Source organism: Oncorhynchus masou, chromosome 32 (genome assembly GCF_036934945.1).
Source record: "Oncorhynchus masou masou isolate Uvic2021 chromosome 32, UVic_Omas_1.1, whole genome shotgun sequence".
NCBI lineage: Eukaryota > Metazoa > Chordata > Actinopteri > Salmoniformes > Salmonidae > Oncorhynchus > Oncorhynchus masou.
In genome coordinates, this window is record NC_088243.1 from 33,581,080 (window position 1) to 33,605,272 (window position 24,193).

A 24,193-nucleotide genomic window follows, 5' to 3' on the forward strand; every position below is an offset into this window, starting at 1 on the left:
AAGACACAAATACACCAACGACCAAAAGCTCAAATCCTCAGCAGAGGTGCAGAAATGTTCCATCTTTATTCATCGGCGTATGAATGGGTCACTTTTAAGTTGAATCTGTTCATTGACGATTCGGTATGAGAAACAACTAAATAGTTACTATAACAAATCCAAAAGAGATGCACAAACTAGACAAAACGCTTTACTCATTTTGTGAGGTTTACTGGTATGTAAATGAGTGCCTAGCTGAAAAGACTGAGAATAAAATATTTAAAATAAAGTGTTTTTTTTTGGGGGGGGGGTATAGTTTAAAGTCTGTTTGGTATGGGAGACCAGTAGGGACATGTATTTTGTGTGATTGCGATATTTTTCTGGTTTTATTACATTAAATGTTGTCCAAATAAAAAACAAGAGGACCAGCATTTCAGTAAGTTCAGGGACGCTGCTTAACCAATGATGATACTAAAAAGGGACACTTTACTTGCATGTGCACAATAGAACAACCAATGAAATGTATTTATTTCCTACATAGCAGCTGCAGTCTCTCCCATATTAAGAGATATTCAACTCAAAAAGTAGACAGGCTTTTAAATCCAGGCTTATCAAGAGGACAAAGGCATATTTAAATAATTTGACCATTTCTTATCAGGGGTGACATCCAAATAAAGGTGTCTTTGACCGCATCTGTCAAACCTCCACTGAATAATAACTAATTTCTCAGCCTCTTCCTCTGCGTTTAATCACAAAATGAGTCTTTTTTAAAAAACATTTATTTTACCTTTATTTAACTAGGCAGGTCAGTAAAGGAACAAATTCTTATTTTCAATGACGGCCTAGGAACAGTCTTTATCTTGTCAGCTCGGGGATTCGATCTTGCAACCTTTCGGTTACTAGTCCAATGCTCTAACCACTAGGCTACCTGCCGCCCCAAATAGGTGTTCAAACACCCAATCGGGGAAAAAGTCAGATAAAATACTTCCCTGTTATAAATGTATGTTTTTGAGTATCACATGTGCATTACCAAACAGGTGAGGTAGTTTGGTGGACATTCTCACATAACAGTAGAAACAGGAAGCAGAAATTGGAAACTTAATTTCCAAGGCGGCATGGAACACATTTTAAATGTCAAATAGGGCTTCTGAAGAGGGCTGTGTTGGGGGTTAGACAAATTACTACGACACTATTCTTTTCTTTTACCCACCCTGTAGATGTAGTCGAGCAGAGGGGCCTTGTGGGATGTGGGGTCCTCCAGCACCGGCATGGTGATGGGCTCCAGCAGCATACTCAGGGGCATGGCCATGCACCAGTCCAGCAGGCACAGCAGCAAAGACACCATTAGCTGAGTCACACAAAGAGAGGAGAGGCTTTTCCATTAGCCCAGTGCCCTCCACACACACAATGAAGCCTCATGCAGGCAAATATAATTAGTAAAGCAGCTAGGGAGGAGATGAGCAATGGTGAGAGGTAAGGAGGGACTGAAAGTGAGAGAGTCAGGGCTGGAGAGAGAGAAAGAGACAAAAAGCAGGATGGGGGAGACAGAACAAGATTCCTGAGCAAATGCACTTGCTACATCTAGAAAGAAAGGCTCCTTCAGACTTCAGCCATTTTATGCTCATTCAATTTCCTGTACCTTTTTGTCAGCCTCCACTGTCGAGTGCTCTGCACTCGGCAACAGAAATGCTATAGTGGCCACAAAGATCTGCATGGGACGAAAAAAACAAGATATGGATACTTTGACGACATGTTTTTCGCGAGTGATAGTGAATATGCATGTCTCATATCAGGAAGGTGAAGAGGAGCTGTGTTAACCTGCCTCAATGATTTTCTTTGGGAGAGAGCGCTCTAGCCTCTGGAGGTGTTCCCAGTGAGAGATGAGGAGCTGGAACAGGTCACAGGCTACCTGAGCCACAGCTTTGTTCCCAAACTGACCAGAGAAGGGACAGGAGAACAAGATATCCAGGTTAAAAACTCCGGGAAGTCGTAGGATGAGTAGTTGTACAAAACTAGGATGGGGACCATCTGGCACAACAGAAAAACGTATGAAAATGTCTTGGTTCTGCAATGACCTTTCTTTCAAATTACAGTTCATTAATGGACTGACTGGCAGACAGCTGAACATAGTGATTTGGAATTCAGGGCACAGAAATGGAACTTCCTGTTTTCTGGCTGAGTGCCTCTTGACATATAACACGGGTAGACAATGCAGAAATGGCCCAACACAAAAAGAGACCGTGAGAGTTTAGCACCTGCTTTTAGAAAAGCAGCCCTCCCTTGCCTCCACCCCCCCCCCCAACATCTCCTTTATTTTGGGCCAGCTGAGTGTGTGTCAAGTTGGGTTGGGAAGTGATTACTGCGCCATTAGAGAGAAGTACTGCAATAGTAGTAAACTAGAGGGGAGATGTGGTTTCTTAAATTGGCCTGCATCCACTGAGCGAGTGGCCTGGAAATTACGCCACAGCCCTCAAGCTCCCCCCCCCCCGAGCGAGTGGCCTGGAAATTACGCCACAGCCCTCAAGCTCCCCCCGAGCGAGTGGCCTGGAAATTACGCCACAGCCCTCGAGCTCCCCCCCCCCCCCAGAAAAAACCCCAGAAAGCACTGGTTCCCTCTGCATCTAACCACCGATGGACAGGGGAGCAGAGGTCTTCAAAAAAAATATGTTTCAGTCACACCACAGAGCATGTTGTCACTCACAGGCGCTGACGCATAAAACACACTGACCTTTAGTGTTACGCCCAGAACATTGATGGCATCCTCCACCTGGTGGTGAATATTCTGCTGCATCAGCTCCTCACATACCCACAGGCCCAGACTACATACAGCTATACACCTAGAACACACAGCAGACCAGTGAGAATACTGATATACGCTATGGGACCATTTTACTCACTTTCTGGTGTTGTATCTCTGTTCAATTTCACTAACTCACAATACTTCTTTCTTGAATTAAACAATTCATCAAATATTTTATTTCAATACACTACTTATTTGAAATATGAACCTTAATCCACTCGATACAAAATCAGTCCCATTGCTTCCAAACCACCTTTATTCTGCACCCCTAACCCTCCATACCTGGCCGCTTCATAGGGTTCATTCCGTGCCGTCTTCAGTAAGATGTTGACCAGATAGTCCTGAAGGGAGAGGGCAGAGAGAAGACATGATAATGATCAATCCACTTCACATACCATCCAAACATTCCATCTTATCCATCAAAGTACACATTTTGTAACTACAGGGAACTGCTATACATTTTTTTCTAAATGGGTTTGCTGTCTGAGTATTTACTAAAAGGTCAAAAGGACATGGAAGAACTCTGAATACCTTGATGTCCTCGTTCCCGACGACGATGTCATCAGTTCCGGGAACGGTCTGCAGTAGTGGAATCTGTAGGTAAAGGTTGGGAAAACAGACCAGCGACCCAAGGACGGTCTGTGCTTCTATCCTCGGAGCCTTTCAGAGGAAAATAAAAGACTTCCATCATCACGGCTACAGAACATGAAACATTATGCTTCCTGGAAATTCATCCAAGAGCGGCTGCCTTATGGCCTTGTGTTGAATTCAACACACTCCACTCTGAACTTCAGAATGATGTTCAGTACATTATGTTTAATGACCGTAAATGTTATTACATCAAATATTGCATTTTAATATTTACATTAGCCAACTGATATAATTCAATTGTAGCTATTACAATGTAAGACGTGTCATATTGTGAGTGTGTAGACCTGCGTACCTCGGAGGAGTCGTTGCTGAGGACGCGTGCTGCAGCGGTGATGAAGTCTCCCACCAGCATGGTGAAGCCAGGCAGGCCCAGGAAGAAGAACCGCGGGGAAAAGGAACGGATCACCGTGTTCAGAACGTCCTGGGAGGGACCACACACACATACCACACAGATGGTTATGGTCAATGGATTGATTGGTTGAATGGTCAGTAAAAACCACACCTGTTTTGTAAGCAGGTTGCATGTATTTCTGAGTGTATTTGTGGGAATGGACAGGCACTGAGCTCTGGAAAGGAATGGTAGCATAGTAGTCCTTCCAAAATTAGCATAAACATGACAACAGTGCACTCAGGAGTGCACCTAATTTCACAGTCCATCTTTATACAAAAACAAAAAAATTAGTGGGAACGAGGTGGAGGACGAAAAGAGAGGGGGACGAGGTGGAGGAGGAAAAGAGAGGGGAACGAGGTGGAGGAGGAAAAGAGAGGGGAATGGGAGAAAGAGGCAGCAGCAGATGGGTTGATAACAGCACAAAGGGGGGAGAATGGTGGAACAAAAGACCTGCAACTTTCCACGCACGTAATTAAAGCCAGGGATAAGGTATTGTTCAGGTACACAGTGCGCTCTCTGGCCAGATGGGTGCTGACATTAAAAGAGGGATTTCTCTATACGTGGGCAGATAGTACAGCTCCATAATAACAATGGTTGACGACCATCTTATTACCCCGATGTCAAAGTACAGCCATGTTGCCTTAAATGTCAGGAGTGAACTGAAATTCTTTATGAGATAAGAATGGAAAGGCCTACATAAGGGGAGACTGGTTGGCCCGCTTATCTTTGTTAAGCCAGTTTGTGTGTATATATATATATGTGTGTGTGTGTATATGTGTGTGTGTGTGTGTGTGTGTGTGTGTGTGCACAGACAAAATCCAGGCCCGGCAACACCTGCCTTCTGGGTAGCTGTAAATGTGTGTAAATCAGGTCGTTCAAACAGTGGCCGTGTCTCCCCGAGTCCTAAGCCCCAGTGCACCTCAACAAACACCCGGCACACTGCACACCTCCACCCCCACTCTGCCCCTCCCAACCCACCCACCCGCTACATTAATCACCTCAAATGAAGCCTTTGTAAACACAGAACAGGGGGAACAAAGGAAGAATATAAAAACAAGCAGGCAATAAGGAACAAGTCAAAACATACACAGTGCCGGCAGAAGACAGAAATTGGTTTGGAGCATTAGGGCTTGGAGGCCCATTTTACCGTCATTTCTGACGTAATTGACCTCTGAAAGGCGTAATGTGGTGAACAGTCTGTGGTAATTAGCTGCCAACAAACTGTCGGCTGATTGCCTGAAATGAGCATTTTAAGGCAAGCGACAAACCTACAAAGCATTTCCATTGTGCATGTAAGTAGAGGGAGCTTGGTTGTGAAATGAATGTGTGGTAGTAGAGATGGGAATTGGTCCTGTGTGGTGAGGCTGAGGGTTGGCAGTGGGATTGGCCTGTTCTGCTCTTCTCAACAAAAGGTGCATTAACACTACCCCGACAGGAGGCTTCGTAAAACCCTTTCATTCCGCCGTGTTTGAAGGCACACAGGAAATGAGCCTCAGTCTCTCCAGTGCCTTTACAAAGTATTGACACCCCTGGACTTTTTCCACTTTGTTGCATCACAGACTGAATTAAAAATCTATTACATTTAGATTTTTTGTTGTTGTCAGACAATACCTCATAATGCCAAAGTGGAATTCTGTTTTTACAAATTTTACGCTGAAATGTCTTGAGTCGGTAAGTATTCAACCCGCTCTCGTTGAATACTTTAAAAAAATACTTTTTGGATATAACAGGTGCAATACGCAGAAATCGCTAAAATTCAAATAGTTTGCCAAATTAAAGTTTGTGACTAAACAAGCAAGCAGTGTAGAGAATCACTGTACCATCGAAACTACTGGGAAATATCTTTCCAATAACCAAAAATAATGTATTTTCAGCTGTTTGAAGCTGGTGTGCAAAAACATAACTTAAAGAACAGGAAGCATGGAAATAGAGCAAACAGATCTACCACTTCTTAGACTTGCTGTCAATGAGAATGATCGATCTATACCTCACATTTTTTTGTTGTTGGTACTTTTATCCCTTTTTCGTCCCAATTTTGTGGTATCCAATTGGTAGTTACAGTCTTCTCATTGCTGCAACTCCAGTAAAATCAACATTCACCATCTGGTGTGGCCACCAGCTGCATTAAGTACTGCAGTGCATCTCCTCCTCATGGACTGCACAATATGTGCCAGTTCTTGCTGTGAGATGTTGCCCCACTCTTCCACCAGGGCACCTGCAAGTTCCCGGACATTTCTGGTGGGATTGGCCCTAGCCCTCACCCTCCGATCCAACAGGTCCCAGACATGCTCAATGGGATTGAGATCTGGGCTCTTCGCTTGCCATGGCAGAACACTGACATTCCTGTCTTGCAGGAAAACATGCACAGCAGTATGGCTGGAGGCATTGTCATGCTGGAGGGTCATGTCAGGAAGAGCCTGCAGGAAGGGTACCACTTGAAAGAGGAGGATGTCTTCCCTGTAACGCACAGCATTGAGATTGCCTGCAATGACAACAAGCTCAGTCCAATGATGCTGTGACACACTTCCATAGAACATGACGGAAACTCCACCTCCAAATCGATCCCGCTCCAGAGTACAGGCCTCGGTGTAACGCTCATTCCTTCTCGGGCAGTTGTTGCCATCCTGTAACTGCCCCGTAGGTGTGATGTTCGGATGTACCAATCCTGTGCAGGTGTTGTTACACGTGGTCTGCCACTGTGAGGACAATCAGCTGTCCGTTCTGTCTCCCTGTAGCGCTGTCTTAGGCGTCTCACAGTACTGACATTGCAATTTATTGCCCTGGCCACATCTGCAGTCCTCATGCCTCCTTGCAGCATGCCTAAGGCTTGTTCACACAGATGAGCAGGGACCCTGGGCATCTTCATTTGGTGTTTTTCAGAGTCAGTAGATAGGACACTAAAGAGGCCTAAGTTTTCATAACTGTGACCTTAATTGCCTACTGTCTGTAAGCTGTTAGTGTCTTAACGACCGTTCCACAGGTGCATGTTCATTAATTGTTTATGGTTCATTGAACAAGCGTTTAAACCCTTTACAATGAAGATCTGTGAAGTTATTTGGATTTTTACAAATTATCTTTGAAAGACAGGGTCCTAAAAAAGGGACATTTCTTCTCTTGCTGAGTTTAGTTACTCCACAATACTAGCCTAAATTACAGAGTGAAAAGGAGGAAGCATGTAAAGAATAAAAATACACCAAAACATGCATCTTGTTTGCAACAAGGCACTAAAGTAATACTGCAAACATGTGGCAAAGCAAATGAGTACCACTCTCCATATTTTCAAGCATAGTGGTGGCTTCATCATGTTATGGATAGGCTTGTAGTCGTTAAGGACTGGGCATTTTCAGGATTTAAAAAAGGGAATGGAGCTAAGCACAGGCAAAATCCTAGAGGAAAACCTGGTTCGGTCTGCTTTCTAACAGACACTGGGAGATAGGTTAGTTTAGGTTACTGCTGAATTAATCTAAAACACAAGGCCAAATCTACAATGGAGTTGGTTAACAAGAAGATAGTGAATGTTCCTGAATGGAACTTACAGTTTGTACTTAAATCGGTTTCAAAATCTATGGCAAGACTTAAAAATGGTTTGACAGAGCTTGAAGAATTTAGAAAAAAATAAAAATAAAAAAAATGGGCAAATGTTGCAGAATCCAGGTGTGGAAAGCTCTCAGAAAGACTTGCAGCTGTAATTGCTGCCAAAGATGCTTCTACAAAGTATTGACTCAGGGGTGCAAATACTTATGTAAATTAAATAATTCGGAATTTTCAATAAATGTTCTATAAAAAAATATATACAGTATATTTTGTCATGATGGGGTATTGTGTGTAGATAGGTGAGAAAAAAACACTTTTAACTTTTCAATTCAGGCTGTAAGAACAAAATGCGGAATAAGTCAAAGGGTATGAATCGTTTCTGAAACACCACTATTAGAGTTATTTTTTTTATTTTAATATGTTTTACAAATGTTCATATTTGTATTCCACTTTGACGTTTTTTTTCCCGTCAATGATCTACACGAAATACTGTCACATTTTTAATCACACTTTGTAAAAAGAAAAAAAAATATATTTTTTTTAAATGTGGAAAAAGTCAAGGGGTGTGAATACTTTTTAAAGGCTCTGTACTAATGAAATATTTCACAATTTACTGGTCATTATTGTATGAGACTGAAATCATAGCATGACTAAGTTCTGATGACAGCAAGTGTGTGTAGAAGAGGGGTTTCCCAGTCCAGGCTAATAGATAGACCTCTCCTGTTAATCTGTCAAGGTGTAGAGGTCCTTTTCAAAGGTTTCATCATCAACTAAGCCGCTGAGGTTTTCAACCGCAAAAGAACTCAACTGTCACATTTCCCCCCCCCCCCTCTCCCCAGGCCTCCGTTACACAGATGAAACAATCCCTGTTCTCTTCACTGATAAATTGAGGTGAATAGAAAAACCTATGGTTGTGCATAGGGAGAGCAGGTGTGAGAGAGATGTTTACTGACTGGCTCACACCCAGCAAACAAAACACACGGTTCATAGAAGGCCCATTTTGATGCACAAAAAAGAAAAACAACCCTTCACATTAGGCTGATATACATACAGCACTCTTAGAGTTAGAAAATAGATTACTACCATTGGCCCAAGGCCTTGCCAATTGTCTCGTGGCCATGCCACGGCAGGCTCAGTGGACGGAGACAGAGAGAGCCTGGACAATACCATTGACCTTGGCAGCCATGGGGTGTACACTCCTTCACAGCCCCTCCTTTTCAGTGAAAAACATTGCCATGTTATATTTGCAAACGTGCAGTGCTTTAAAAAGTACCAAACAGTCCATTAAAAACAAAGAAATGTGGACAAATATGTGGGGAGCGTAGGAGTGGGACAGAGTAGACTAAAGAGAGAAGAACATTAGATTTGGAGGGATACTGTAAGGAATGGTGGATAGAGCGGATAGAACAGGGGTCAAACGTACAACATACACAGGAAGGGTCCAATCTGGTGGTTGGGGGGAGGGGCAAACTCAATATATTTAAAAATGACTAAAACCAAATCAAAACTGTGTAGCGATAATGGACCTATATTTATACCGTTTCTTGGCTTTGTCCAGCTCACTAATGATCATACAAATTAAGCTAGACAGTTGGGGATGACAGGGAGTATCGACAATTCCAAAAACGACGGATAGAGGACTATCTTCAGCAAATTGTGACGACAAGGAAATAAACAAAATTAGTTTAACATCCCTGGGATAGAGGGAGGGGGATGGAGTAAGAGGCACGTTCTTATGTAAAGCAGGCGTGCGGCTGGGCTGTCCCTCCATTGTGTGACATTAGGACTCATTCTCTGGCCAATTTGAGCACGCTCCAGCGCCCAGCCAGCTCAACACTGGCGGCCCAGGCCCCATATTATATTTAGGCACAACAAAAGCTGGAAAGGAGAATGCCACGCTGTCCCTCTGCACCGGCCCCCTCATTTCTCCACAGCGCGTTCCCCAGGACCCCCCTCTCCTCCACAGCCCCAGCCAACGTGTCACTCCAACGGAGTGCAACAGACGTCAATCCTTAATTAATCACGTATACACGGCAGGAGCTCAAACATTATTTAACGACATGGAAAACATTCTAATAAGCTTGTCGCTCTGCCAAAGCGCAATATAAACCCGTGGGCAGAGCATACACGCACAAAACAAACTAATTTATTCACAGTTTCCCCCCCTTCCATCAATCTCTTTCTCTCTCTCCCTTGCTTGTCTTTGTTTTTGTGTGTGTGTGTGTGTGTGGGGGGGGGGGGGGGGGGCTCTTTTATCCCCACTCAGTAGGCTGGACTGGACCTCTGCCAAATGTGAAGAGTAGCCAGCCAGCTAGGCAGGGAGTGGCTAGCTAGAGGAGGACCATGCTGAATTGAGACGAGACAACATGCCAAAACAGTGTGCCATCACAATCACCACCGGTTGGCTGTCCTCCCAAAGAGACAGAGAGAGAGGTCTAGAGAGAGTAAAGGACTAGAGAACACTTAACTCCACTGATCTGAACCCAGGTGAGCCTTACCTACACGCAATATAATACTTCACCAGCTTCATCAACCATCTTCACATTTACCTCAGCCAGTCCAGATTAAGTTAAAACGGTAAAGGTTAGGTATACACAATGTCATCATCAGCAGGACATATGTCAACAAACATGTGCTATGTACCGGCAACCGAGCATCTCATCATTCTCCTCCTCTATCTAGAGGACCATGGAACAAAACCTAAGATGCCTTTGATGATAGCCACATCTAGTGGTTATGAGTGGAAGTACAGCCACAATGCAACAGATCCCAGCTGTACAGTTTATTGGCAGGTGGCTGCAAGAGCAGTCCCATTCTCTTGTGTTTGACAGTGGCTCCTTCTTCTGGCCTTAGTTACTGGAATCTACATCAAGAAAAGCACATGAACACAGGAGAATGACAGCACAGTTTAGGTGCTATCAGAGTTATAGAGGCAATGTTTCAAATACTGTGGTTCTTCGTCAGGCTTCCTCTTGGCCTTATCTGTCTCACATGAACCCCTCCTACTGGCTAGTTAAAGCATGCTTAGGATAAAACAGAAAATTACCTGGTCCACGCTGGTGAAGCCCTTGTGCATGACGTGGTAGAGATGGACCAGGAAGTCACTGTTGGGCAGCACGTCCTGGTTCCTGGTCATCATCTCACAGATGAGTTTATAGGCCTGCAGCTTACCCGCCTTGAACTCTGCAGGCAGCATGGTGGCCTGGGGGAAAAGGAGAGGAGGACAGAGGGAGAGAACAGGAGTGAAGGAGAGAGGCGGAAGGGAGAGAGACCAGGTCACACGGTTATAGTCACATGCATGTATTTGATAGTTCTTAGTTTGGTGATGCACGTAGAGGCAGTGGACCTCTGAACCGCTGAGTTACCTTGAAGAGCCAGGAGGCCAGCATTCTGAGTGGAGGGATGAAAACAGGCCGGGGAGGAGATGACTGGTTATCCACACTGATGCCCAGGTTGTCCCGGATCTGCAATTAGGGCACTACTGCATTAGCCAGACTGAACAAAACAGACAGAACAAAATATTGACTGAGACAAATTTACTGTACATTACATGTCATCAGGGCTGATAAGAGTGTTTGAAGGCTGGGCAGTGCTTACCTTAGCCAGTTTGTGCCAGAGGTCATAGAGGTAACTGAACATCTTGGCGTGGATCCTGGGGCAGCGGATGCTGTTGACGTCCCCCAGGATACCCAGAATCCTTCTCCAGAGCACAAAGGCGGAGTCAGCGTGCCAGCCGGTCAGGCTCCCGCCTGCGATGATGCTGACATCATCAGTCAGACACTCACGGCTGTCTGCAAGACCAGATAGAGCAGAGAGAGAACTCTGATTTACTACTGTATAAACTCTGTATATAACACTAGAACTCTAGGCCTGTCCACACCCCGGACACAGGTGATTCAACACAGGAGGTTTATTTTCCCCAGTCACCAGAGTCACACACAGCTGAACACACATGATGGGTGGGTATAGGATTAACACAGTGCAACACAGAGGGAGGTGGGCAGTTCAGGCTAGAAAGGGGGTGTAGCAGTACCCTGGTCCTGAGGCATGTGCAACACAGACTGATGTATGGTGTCTAGAGGTCGACCGATTAATCAGAATGGCCGATTAATTAGGGCCGATTTCAAGTTTTCATAACAATCGGAAAATTTGAGCGCCGATTTGCCGATTTTATTTTTTCAAATTTTATTTTACACTTTTATTTAATCTTTACTTAACTTGGCAAGTCAGTTAAAAACATATTCTTATTTTCAACGACAGCCTAGAAACGGTGGGTTAACTGCCTCGTTCAGGGGCAGAACGACTTTCACCTTGTCAGCTCGGGGGATTCAATCTTGCAACCTTAAAGTTAACTAGTCCAACGCAATAAGACCTGCCTCTCTCTCGTTGCACTCCACAAGGAGACTGCCTGTTACGCAAATGCAGTAAGCCAAGGTAAGTTGCTAGCTAGCATTAAACTTATCTTATAAAAAAACAATCAATCATAATCACTAGTTAACTACACATGGTTGATGATATTACTAGATATTATCTAGCGTGTCCTGCGTTGCATATAATCTGACTGAGCATACAAGCATACAAGTATCTAAGTATCTGACTGAGCGTGGTAGGCAGAAGCAGGCGCGTAAACATTCATTCAAACAGCACTCTTGTGCGTTTTGCCAGCAGCTCTTCGTTGTGCGTCAAGCATTGCGCTGTTTATGACTTCAAGCCGATCAACTCCCGAGATGAGGCTGGCGTAACCGAAGTGAAATGGATGGCTAGTTAGCGGGGTGCGCGCTAATAGCGTTTCAAACTTCACTCGCTCTGAGCCTTGGGGTGGTTGTTTACCTTGCTCTGCATGTGTAACGTTGCTTCGATGTGGTGGCTGTTGTCTTTGTGTTGCTGGTTCGAGCCCAGGTAGGAGTGAGGAGAGGGACGGAAGCTATATTGTTACACTGGCAATACTAAAGTGACTATAAGAACATCCAATAAACAACAGTTAATTAAATACAAATGGTAGAGAGGGAAAAAGTCCTATAATTCCTATAATAACTACAACCTATAACTTCTTACCTGGGAATATTGAAGACTCAAAAGGAACCACCAGCTTTCATATGTTCTCATGTTCTGAGCAAGGAACTGAAACGTTAGCTTTCTTACTAAGCACATATTGCACTTTTACTTTCTTCTCCAACACTTTGTTTTTGCATTATTTAAACCAAATTGAACATGTTTCATGATTTACTTGAGGCTAAATTGATTTTATTGATGTATTACATTAAGTTAAAATAAGTGTTAATTTAGTATTGTTGTAATTGTCATTATTACAAATATATATATTTTAAAAGTTTTTATTTTTAAAATCGTGCGATCTATCTGTATCGGCTTTTTTTGGTCCTCCAATAATCTGTATCGGTATTGGCTTTGAAAAATCATAAATCGGTCGACCTCTAACGGTGTTCTCCAGCAGATGGGGGAAGTCCCGGCACTCAGTGTGCACGAGCAAAGCTGGTGGTGGGACAGGGTTGCTGCTGGAGGTGGGACAGGGTTGCTGCTGGAGGTGGGACAGGGTGCTGCTGGAGGTGGGACAGGGGTGCTGCTGGAGGTGGGACAGGGGTGCTGCTGGAGGTGGGACAGGGGTGCTGCTGGAGGTGGGACAGGGGTGCTGCTGGAGGTGGGACAGGGGTGCTGCTGGTGGTGGGACAGGGGTGCTGCTGGTGGTGGGACAGGGGTGCGGAGTGGGGAGAGAAAACACTCAGGACAGAAAACAAGAGGACAACCAGAAGACAGTGGAGCTTGACGGAGCACAAACACAAGAATTCACAATGAATCAATGTAAGAGTACAGACGAGGTGGGGATGGTGTCGGGTCAGGGGTTATGCTAAGGGACTCTTTCTTTTTTGACAAGAATTGACAGCTATTAGCCACAGCAGTTTTTTCCAAATATTCACCTACGCTGAACCACGATAATATTTTGAGATACTTTCCAAAGACGTACCTAACATTTCTTCATAGCAAGGAGACTCTCACCTAACATTTCCCAGTCAACATGTAACAGTAGTAATCAATCCATCTTTATGTGCCCTCCCTCAATAGCCATACTGCGTTAACCTAATACCAAAAACAGCTTAATAAACAAAAGGCCCAGCTGCCTGCTGAATAAAGACCCCTGAGCAGGTGGTAAAACCAGAACACGTCCAAGGCTAGATAGAGGTGGAGAGAGAGGGAGTATTTTCTCTGTAAAGCTTCATAGGCCAGGGTGAGGGAGGGCAGGCAGGGCAGGGGAAGATACTGTAGAGCAGACAGAGGCTGGCTATGAAGGTTATGCTAATCCTCTGAAAGGTCAGGCTGCTCTGAGATTAATCCCCACACGACCCACAGACAAACACCTGAATCTGACAAACCCCAAAGAACACAAATCTACTGAACCTGAAGGCCATATGCTACAGTATTTATCCCATATAAACCAATGCAATCCTAGCCTCGGTTACCAAAATCAGTCCTCCCAGAAACCTTATCAACACCCCCCCCCAACCAGTACAGTTCAGTACCTGCCAGGGCCTCATTGTGGCTGAGCAGCAGGCTCCTCTGGCTCCCTGTGTCTGCTGTGACATCTATCTGGGCTGACTGGGTGTCTGCCTCCTCCTCAAAGGCCTGCCAGGCCAGCAGGCTGCCGTCAGCGTCGTTCAAGTAGCCGTTGGATGTCTCGCTGCTCACACTCACACTTTTCTCCTGGAGCGTGGGCCTTGCATAGTTGTTGTGTCCCTCTACAGAGTAGTCCAGCTCGACCGGACTGCTGCTCCGCCGGATCAGAATCTGGGAGCACAGAGGGAGAAGTCATCAGTGGTTGTTTCAGAGATGCCTCTATCAGACCGCCACAGATGCCCTGCTGAAATAACCAAACAAAGTAAGAGGGTCACAGATTTTGCGTCGGGTGTGTGTTTCTCACCACTGGCGGGTCGCCGTCTGTCCTCGCTTCCGACGCCCTGCCATCGGAGCCACAGGAGTTGTTGGGGGAGTTCTCCCTCTTGTGGCCTGGAGGTCACAGTGACTGTTAATCACACTGGACACACAAACAGCCACCCCCCACAGCAGACAGCCCCTGGTCATAAATACTGTTGTAGTCTTATCCCTACATCCTCCAGATGCATGATCAGAATGAGTTGTAGCCCAGAGGTTCCAACCTTTTTTCGGTTACTGTACCACCAACTGAATTTAGCTCTGCCCAGAGTACCCCTGAAGTACCCCCTCATGTACATTTAACAAGCAGACCTATGGTTTCATCAGACTTCTCAAGTAGCCCCTGTGGATAGAATAAGTACCCCTGGTCGGGAACCACTGTTGTAGCCTGTAGTCTTCAAAGCACATCAACCACTGTATAGATGGGCTTATTGTTAGCGGCAGTATAGATACTTCCACTAGAGGGCAGCAGAAATGGCCTACGTTAGAACACGCCCTCACGCTGTGTGTGTTCGCGCACTCATTGGTGTATCCCTACCTGGGAAGGTGTCAGTCAGTTGCTGTGTGATGTCGGAGGTGCTGCTGCTGCGTGGTAGAGGGCTGTCTCCAGCCTCCAGCTCCCCGTCTCCCCCACACTCAGACAACTGGCCCTCCTCCACATCTGGGCACCACGACCAGGGAGCCAGGAGAGGACAGAGGGTTAAGAGCAATGCATCAGGCATCTCATATCCGGCACACAAGACATGCTCTACCACACAGAACTCCAGCAACTTCAAGGTGCGACACATAGGATTTCTCGGAAAATGTCTAATATATCTGGCACTACTAGTGGAATGATAGTGTTTCACAGTATTACTTACCCACCAGTGTTGTGATTGGCTGTGATATTCGGCTATTGATTCCACCCGACGGAGTGGCATCTGTTGTCAAACCGGGAAAATTGTTCTGACTGTGTGTTTGTGTTATCTACTGAAAATCACTGTCATGTCCTGGTTGCTAAAAATTCTACACTATTCGCTCAATTTCAGTTTATCTGAGAAAACAAGCACTGAATAGTGTAGGGAATCATTGCACCATCAAAATCGCTGTGAAATATCATTTTTACAGCTGTCTCAAGCTGGTGGACCAAAATGAAAGTTACTTTCGGCAGACATATCAGTGTGGATGACGGATCACCACCTCAAGCTGAACCTCGGCAAGACGGAGCTGCTCTTCCTCCCGGGGAAGGACTGCCCGTTCCATGATCTCGCCATCACGGTTGACAACTCCATTGTGTCCTCCTCCCAGAGCGCTAAGAACCTTGGCGTGATCCTGGACAACACCCTGTCGTTCTCAACTAACATCAAGGCGGTGGCCCGTTCCTGTAGGTTCATGCTCTACAACATCCGCAGAGTACGACCCTGCCTCACACAGGAAGCGGCGCAGGTCCTAATCCAGGCACTTGTCATCTCCCGTCTGGATTACTGCAACTCGCTGTTGGCTGGGCTCCCTGCCTGTGCCATTAAACCCCTACAACTCATCCAGAACACCGCAGCCCGTCTGGTGTTCAACCTTCCCAAGTTCTCTCACGTCACCCCGCTCCTCCGCTCTCTCCACTGGCTTCCAGTTGAAGCTCGTATCCGCTACAAGACCATGGTGCTTGCCTACGGAGCTGTGAGGGGAACGGCACCGCAGTACCTCCAGGCTCTGATCAGGCCCTACACCCAAACAAGGGCACTGCGTTCATCCACCTCTGGCCTGCTCGCCTCCCTACCACTGAGGAAGTACAGTTCCCGCTCAGCCCAGTCAAAACTGTTCGCTGCTCTGGCCCCCCAATGGTGGAACAAACTCCCTCACGGCGCCAGGACAGCGGAGTCAATCACCACCTTCCGGAGACACCTGAAACCCCACCTCTTCAAGGAATACCTAGGATAGGATAAAGTAATCCTTCTCACCCCCCCCCTTAAATGATTTAGATGCACTATTGTAAAGTGGCTGTTCCACTGGATGTCAGAAGGTGAATTCACCAATTTGTAAGTCACTCTGGATAAGAGCGTCTGCTAAATGACTTAAATGTAATGTAAATGTTTTGGTCCACCAGCTTCAAACACCTGTAAAAACAATTTTTTTTCTTCCAGTTTAGATGGTACAATGATTCACTACCCTCTTCAGTGCTTTTTTTCTCACAAAAACTGAAATAGAGCGAGCTCTAGAATTTTAGCAACCAGGAAATTTGCTATTTCCGCTACTCTATCCATCCATCCATCCATATATATATGGATGGATAGAGTAGCGGAAATAGTTAATTTCCTGGTTGCTATAGATTCTGGAGCTCGCTACATATATATATAAACACACACACACACACAAAGTATGTGGACACCCCTTCAAATTAATGAATTCGGCTATTTCAGCCACACCCGTTGCTGACAGGTGTGTAAAATCGAGCACACAGCCATGCAATCTCCATAGACAAACATTGGCAGTACAATGGCCTTACTGAAGAGCTCAGTGAATTTCAACGTGGCACCGTCATAGGATACAAGTCATTTCGTTAAATGTGCTGTTATTGTGAAGTGAAAACGTTTAGGAGCAACAACGACTCAGCTGCGAAGTGGTAGGTCACACAAGCTCACAGAACGGGACTGCTGAGTGCTGAAAGCGTGTAAAAATCGCCTGTGCTCCATTACTCACTACAGAGATCCAAACTGCCTCTGGTTTCCATAGCCAAGTAGCCACACATAAGCCTAAGATCATCATACGCAATGCCAAGTGTCGGCTGGAGTGGTGTAAAGCTCGCAGCCATTGAACTCTGGAGCAGTGGAAACGCATTCTCTGGAGTGATGAATCCCGCTTCACCATCTGGCAGTCCGACGGACAAATCTGGGTTTGATGGTTACATGGAGAACACTCCATGCCCCAATGCATAGTGCCAACTGTAAAGTTTGGTGGAGGAGGAATAGTGGTCTGGGGCTGTTTTTCATGGTTTGGGCCCCTTAGATCCAGTGAAGGGAAATCTTAACACTAAAGCATACAATGACATTCTGAACGACTGTGCTTCCAACTTTGTGTTAACAGTTTAGGGGAAGGCCCTTTCCATTTCAGCATGATAATGCCCACATGCACAAAGTGAGGTCCATACAAATCAAATCAAATTTATTTATATAGCCCTTCGTACATCAATTGATATCTCAAAGTGCTGCCTCACTAACGCTCGTGGCTGAATAGAAGCAAGTCCCAGCAGCGATGTTCCAGCATCTAGTGGAAAGACTTCCCAGAAGAGCAGAAGCTATTATAGCAGCAAAGGGGTGCCAACTCCAGAAATATTAATGCCCATTATTTTGTAATGAGATGTATGACAAGCAGGTGTACTTTTAGATAACATAGCCAGAACAGCCTTCCCAGTTTGACGATCCGGTGGGAGAAATCAATAGGCGAATATCTTAGCCATTCACAACACTGGTGGGTAAGTAATACTGTGAAACACTATCATTCTACTATTAGTGCCAGATAGACATTTTCTGCAATTACAATCAAAACATTCTAGAAAATCTTGTGTAGCACCTTTAAAATGATAAAATGGTTCCATTGTTTTAGCCACATAGTGAGATGGAATAGGAACATGCAGTAATCAACATTAGAACAGATTAGTATACAATTCAGACAATTATCCTTTTTTACTTTCAATCCAAAACGACAGTAAGTAGCCGTGAGAAACAACAAGGGTTTCAACTTCACTGAGTGTTAATAAAACAGTGAGGGACTGACAGGAGAATAGGAGACGGGAGATAGAGTAGTGACAGACAGGACACCACACAGACAGCTCTCAGAAACACTTTACCTGAAAGCCTGTGAGAGCAAGAGTTACCGGAAGAGGAGGAGAGACCAGGCAAGAAAGAGCTCACAGTGTGAAGCAGCATAGGAACGCTTTTAGTAGCGGGCAGAGCCTCGTAAAGATGGACACAGCTGCTGATAGACTGGCTTCGCTTAGCTTCCATCACAGAGCGAGAGAGAGAGAGAGAGAGAGAGAGAGAGAGTGAGAGAGAGAGAGAAGGAAGGAAGGAGGAAAAAGAAGAGGAAGAGAGAAGGGGGGGATAAGTCAATAAGATCATAGAGCAGAATAGCAGAAGGACACTGGCAAATACATTTAACCATTTGCATAAAAATTGTAAGAGGGGAAGAAAGTGCAGAAAAATATAACTAAAGACAAAATCCACTTAGGTTGAAACCTAATTTGAGATCTGCAGGTGTAACTGTGATTCATGTCAATTTGCTTGAAAAATGTAAGAAGGTTTTTTGTTGTTGTGTGACTCCAACTTCAGGCATTAAGAGGGAAACAAACAGGCAGAGTGAAATTACTGAGACAGGAAATTAAGAACTATTAACTGAGACTTCCGTGTAAAGAAAAAAGACAGAATATATTAAAGCCTAAACCCCGAGTCTGGATCTCGTATTCATTTGACACTTGAGGGCTCTTCATCAAAACAGACACTGCTCTACCAGATTTGTCGTTGCATATTCTAAAAAAAAAAAAATGTTTTAAATGAACCCGTCTACATTTGAGAGACATCATTTATGCAACGCGTTGCTTTTATTTGAAGCCCAGATGAATTAGTTCTCTATGCACATGACAGAAGAGGACAAATACAACTGGCTTTGAGTGCATCACAGTAAAGACAACTTATTTCCATCCACACACAACTTTGTAACGTGATCCCATAATAATACACGAACAAAACGAAAAGCAAAAGGCAGCTGGAAAGGGCTGGGACAAGCTTTTATAGTGGGGCAAGCTTTTATAGTGACACAATTCATGTGTCGCACATATCGCATTCTAGTACATTATTTCCATAATAAAGAATAAGGTTCTGGTTTGAAATGAGTAGACCTAGGATCTTAATTTGATCACCCTGTTGCAGGAGAACCTTCCTGCAATGCAGGACATTTGAAATGTGTCGTGTAATTGAGGTTTAAAAAAGGGTTTCTGAAGATTTTCCCTTACGAAAAAAAGATCAACCCCTATAAAAATGTAAAATGTGCTATAATCCACATTTCCTTTCGCTGCGGGACTATTTGTCCTGCCGTGGCAACCTGGCTCAAATTCAGATCATACATCTGTCGTCAGTCAATAGGACAATATGACCATATTTATTATTAGTTCCCAGTCATTTCAACACCATGTCGCAGGAATTACTCATCAGAAAAACATTGCCAAGTACGTATTGGCATAAATGAGATTACACACATTTTCAGTTTTCAAAGTTAAGGCGTTGGGGAAGTGTGTGTGGACAGCACTTCAGGCCTAATCTAAAAGAGAGAGGAGCATTGCAAGAGAAAGAGGATTCTATTCTCTGCCTACACCACAATTTAATTAGTCACTTTCATTTGGAGATAGCATCGTCTCCACTACAGACCGCTACTGTTAGCCATTTTATGCATATTAATGAGCATTAATTACACTCTTAATGAAACTATCAAAAACGTCCATGGATTGATGTGTGGGCCCTCTATCAAGGAGAAGTGGGCGGTGGAGGAGGAGGGATATCAGGATGTTTGATGATCAATGTGGGAGAAATCCAATTAGACGAGAGAAAAGGAAGAATTTAAGGCGGTGGCGTTTCATGTCTGCACGCACACACACACTCTTTTAAGAGTCCTCCTTCAGGCCCGACTACATCTGGTCCAGGCTCAACAAGCTCTTCAGCGAGCAGAGATGCTATCAGTCATTACACAGAGAGAGACAGACAGAGAGACAGACAGAGAGACAGACAGAGAGACAGACAGAGAGACAGACAGACAGACAGAGACAGGAGGAGGGTGAGGAAACAAGCAAGGCGGGTCACACTTTCATCCCCTTCCGTTAGGGATTAGCTAGTTTAGAGACAGCTCATCTCTGCTCTGGATCGCCTGAGAGCTCAACTGATCATTAGACTGAGACATCTCCATCAGTCAAGTGGATGTTGTTCACTGTATCTGAACAATGAAGCAACAACGTCCGTCACCAGGGGAGTGTGTGTGCGCCGGGGAACTGACACAGAAACATGTTGACTTTGGCCAATGACATCTGACAGGAACAATGGAGACCATCTGCTATCGCTTTGTGCTTAGAGTGGAGCCCCTCACCAGCACCTGGGCTAATGTACATATGCCCTGCTTTTATATACACTCACTCACTGTGGAGTCTATGGAGGGTCTGGTCTACACTGTAGTGTCATAGATGGACTCAGAACTGGCACTAGCCAAATATGACTTCATTACAGTAGCATGTGTGTGTATGTTCACCTGTGGCTTTCTGTCGGACGTTGTTGCGTGCCTTCTCCACACCGGGGGCCCCTGAGGTGGTAGCGCTGCGGAACCTCATGGGCTCCTGTACCCCCTGCTGGTCTCCCTGGTTCCTCCAGCTCAAAGAGAAGGACCTGGCCACCGCTGCTGCCTTCTGGGAGTCCTGGATCACCCCTGAGACACAGACAAGAGAGACAGACACACGCAAATAATATAAATACAGAAGCATAAAGAGAAACTGAATCTTTTGACCAATGTTGCTCTATTCTCTGAGGCTTACACAGCGTCATCCCCCTCGATCCCTACATCCATCCAGGGCTCTCAATTTAAAAAAACGCATTTTTTACGCATTCCAACTTTAACAAGTTAAAAGCACCACATAAAATCTAGGAGCACCAGACAAATTGAGATAGAGCCTCTATTGGGCCGGTATGAATTCTAGCTAAACTCAGCAAAAAAAGAAACGTCCTCTCACTGTTAACTGCGTTTATTTTCAGCAAACTTAACATGTGTAAATATTTGTATGAACATAACAAGATTCAATAACTGAGACATAAACTGAACAAGTTCCACAGACATTTGACTAACAGAAATGGAAAAATGTGTCCCTGAACAAAAGGGGGGTGGGTCAAAATCAGAAGTAACAGTCAGTATCTGGTGTGGCCACCAGCTGCATTAAGTACTGCAGTGCATCTCCTCCTCATGGACTGCACCGGATTTGCCAGTTCTTGCTGTGAAATGTTACCCCACTCTTCCACCAAGGTACCTGCAAGTTCCCGGACATTTCTGGGGGGGAATTGCCCTAGCCCTCACCCTCCGATCCAACAGGTCACAGACATGCTCAATTAGATTGAGAACAGGGCTCTTCTCTTGCCATGGCAGAACAATGTCATTCCTGTCTTGCAGGAAATCACTCACAGAACGAGCAGTATGGCTGGTGGCATTGTCATGCTGGAGGGTCATGTCAGGATGAGCCTGCAGGAAGGGTACCACATGAAGGAGGATGTCTTCCCTGTAACGTACAGCATTGAGATTACCTGCAATGACAACAAGCTCAGCCCAATGATGCTGTGACACACTTCCCCAGACCATGACGGATCCTCCACTCTCCAAATCGATCCCGGTCCAGAGTACAGGCCTCGGTGTAACGTTTCTTCGACCATAAACGCGAATCCAACCATCACCCCTGGTGAGACAAAACCACGACTTGCCAGTGAAGAGCACTTTTTCCTAGTCCTGTCTGGTCCAGCGACGGTGGGATTGTTCCCACGTTGTTGCCGGTGATGTCTGGTGAGGACCTACCTTATAACAGGCCTACAAGCCCTCAGTCCAGCCTCTCTCAGCCTATTGCAGACAGTCTGAGCACTGATGGAGCGATTGTGCGTTCCTGGTGTAACTCGGGCAGTTGATGTTGCCATACTTAACCGGTCACGCAGGTGTGATGTTCAGATGAACCGATCCTGTGAAGGTGTTACACGTGGTCTGCCACTGCGAGGACGATCAGCGGTCCGTCCCGTCTCCCTGTAGCGCTATCTTAGGCGTCTCACAGTACTGACATTGCAATTTATTGCCCTGGCCACATCTGCAGTTCTCATGCCTCCTTGCAGTATGCTTAAGCACATTCACGCAGATGAGCAGGGACCCTGGGCATCTTTCATTTGGTGTTATTCAGAATCAGCAGAAAGGCCTCTTTAGTGTCCTAAGTTTTCATAACTGTGACCTTTATTGCCTACCGTCTGTATGCTGTTAGTGACATAATGACCGTTCCACAGGCGCATGTTCATTAATTGTTTATGGTTCATTGAACAAGCATGGGAAACAGTGTTAAACCCTTTACAGTGAAGATCTGTGATGTTATTTGGATTTTTACAAATTATCTTTGAAAGACAGGGTCCTTCTTTTTTGCTGAGTTTATGTTGTGCCCTAGAAACGAACAAGTCTATAAAGCCATGTGTTTATTATAAAAGCTAAAATGTTGATACAAATACCTGCCATTGAAATTACAAAGTAATTTGTGGAATATTAGGTTTCTACATTGTTTCAAAAGCAACATTTCCTAAGCTATCCCTTTTCCATTGTTTCTGTTCCGTGAAATGTTTGGATGTACTGGTAAAGTTACCAGGTTGTTAGCTTGCTAGATAATGAGGTAACATAACTGAACAAGCTGTTTTAGAATCGTTTTAGCACATCCCACGACGTGGTTTATGAATGTAAAAAAATACGGCCAGCCAATGGAGATAGATGCATCCAGCCAATGGAGATAGATGCTTCCAGCCAATGGAGATAGATGCTTCCAGCCAATGGAGATAGATGCTTCCAGCCAATGGAGATAGATGCTTCCAGCCAATGGAGATAGATGCTTCCAGCCAATGGAGATAGATGCTTCCAGCCAATGGAGATAGATGCTTCCAGCCAATGGAGATAGATGCTTCCAGCCAATGGAGATAGATGCTTCCAGCCAATGGAGATAGATGCTTCCAGCCAATGGAGATAGATGCTTCCAGCCAATGGAGATAGATGCTTCCAGCCAATGAAGATGCTTCCAGCCAATGAAGATGCTTCCAGCCAATGAAGATGCATCCCGCTGCGACGCCAATGAAAAAAACCTAGAGGCAGTGATATGGATCACAACTTTGGAATGGTTTGGGCTAGAGACAAGTGGCTTTCTCTGTAGTAATGGTACAACCACCACAGTCACGAATCTGTGTGTTTCCTCTAGGGAACTCCTAAACAGCAATACAGCTAAGCCTAACCATTATAATAATTGTTATATGGCGGATGTTTTCTAGGCGCACTGGTGCTTCCAAATTCAAATATTAAGGAGCGTTCGCAACCAAAAGGGTTGCACTTTAGAGCCCTGACTCCACCCCCCCTCTCCCCCTGCCTCCTCACCCCGTCCCCTCTGTTTCTTCTCCTTCTGTTCGCTGAGTTTGTCCAGGGGCAGGTTGCTCATGTCCAGGCCGTAAACGGAGCGGGCCAGGACCGCGGTCAGAGAATCCATGATGCTGGCCCACTCGGTCACCAGCTCCTCCCAGCCTGTCAGAGACGACAGCACAGACAGCAGCTCGTCCCACAGCTCCCGAGAGATGAACACACACAGGTTGGCCCGTACCCACGCCACGATGATCGTCTGGGGGAGGATGTACAGGGGCACAAAGACAGGAGGACAAAACAGAACATCTCATTAATCACCATAGGCAGGCAGCTGGTTCTTATTGGCTTGTAATCAAAACACTAACAAGCCATTAGAGCTGTAACATTGTTTCCACATTATATTAACATCATGGGCAAAAAACCATTTCCAGGAGCTCAGCTGGACTTCTTCTAACAGAGGTATCAGAACAACTCTAACAGTAAGAGAGGCTGTATGATCCCCAGGCTGACTGACCCGGAAAAGGATGGCAGCCAGGCTCTCAGCAAAAATGTCTTTTCTTTGGTTCTCCTGAGGCCTCTTCATCACCGCCTCAGTGATCCTCAGCAGCACCTGTAGCATCTGCTCCCTACACACACCAGACACACACCAGAATATATGATTAGTCCATCATTGTGTATCAGTAGATTATCATATAACACAGTGGAACTGTCCAGGCCTGTCTGACAATACAGTCCTTCAGGTAAAAGCAACCGCTTGGTTT

At 45.2% G+C, this 24,193-nt stretch overlaps 1 protein-coding gene across 5 annotated transcripts in view; it reads right to left on the reverse strand.

Moving 5' to 3' along the window:
* LOC135525985 (ral GTPase-activating protein subunit alpha-2-like) overlaps positions 1-24,193 on the reverse strand; it is a 137,360-nt gene that overhangs the window by 60,464 nt on the left and 52,703 nt on the right. For 3 of the 5 annotated variants that reach the window (XM_064953977.1, XM_064953975.1, XM_064953976.1), the window contains exons 14-30: positions 23,947-24,058; positions 23,451-23,688; positions 20,559-20,732; positions 18,118-18,267; positions 14,836-14,958; positions 14,287-14,372; positions 13,889-14,153; positions 10,953-11,146; positions 10,721-10,819; positions 10,402-10,557; positions 3,723-3,851; positions 3,311-3,439; positions 3,062-3,120; positions 2,708-2,816; positions 1,802-1,912; positions 1,619-1,687; positions 1,190-1,327 (exon numbers count right to left, since the gene is read on the reverse strand). In XM_064953977.1, the coding sequence (XP_064810049.1) occupies positions 1,190-1,327; positions 1,619-1,687; positions 1,802-1,912; positions 2,708-2,816; positions 3,062-3,120; positions 3,311-3,439; positions 3,723-3,851; positions 10,402-10,557; positions 10,721-10,819; positions 10,953-11,146; positions 13,889-14,153; positions 14,287-14,372; positions 14,836-14,958; positions 18,118-18,267; positions 20,559-20,732; positions 23,451-23,688; positions 23,947-24,058 (2,341 nt within the window). The remainder of the gene's footprint in view (positions 1-1,189; positions 1,328-1,618; positions 1,688-1,801; positions 1,913-2,707; positions 2,817-3,061; positions 3,121-3,310; positions 3,440-3,722; positions 3,852-10,401; positions 10,558-10,720; positions 10,820-10,952; positions 11,147-13,888; positions 14,154-14,286; positions 14,373-14,835; positions 14,959-18,117; positions 18,268-20,558; positions 20,733-23,450; positions 23,689-23,946; positions 24,059-24,193) is intronic. The other 2 variants (XM_064953979.1, XM_064953978.1) reach the window with 1 other exon arrangement.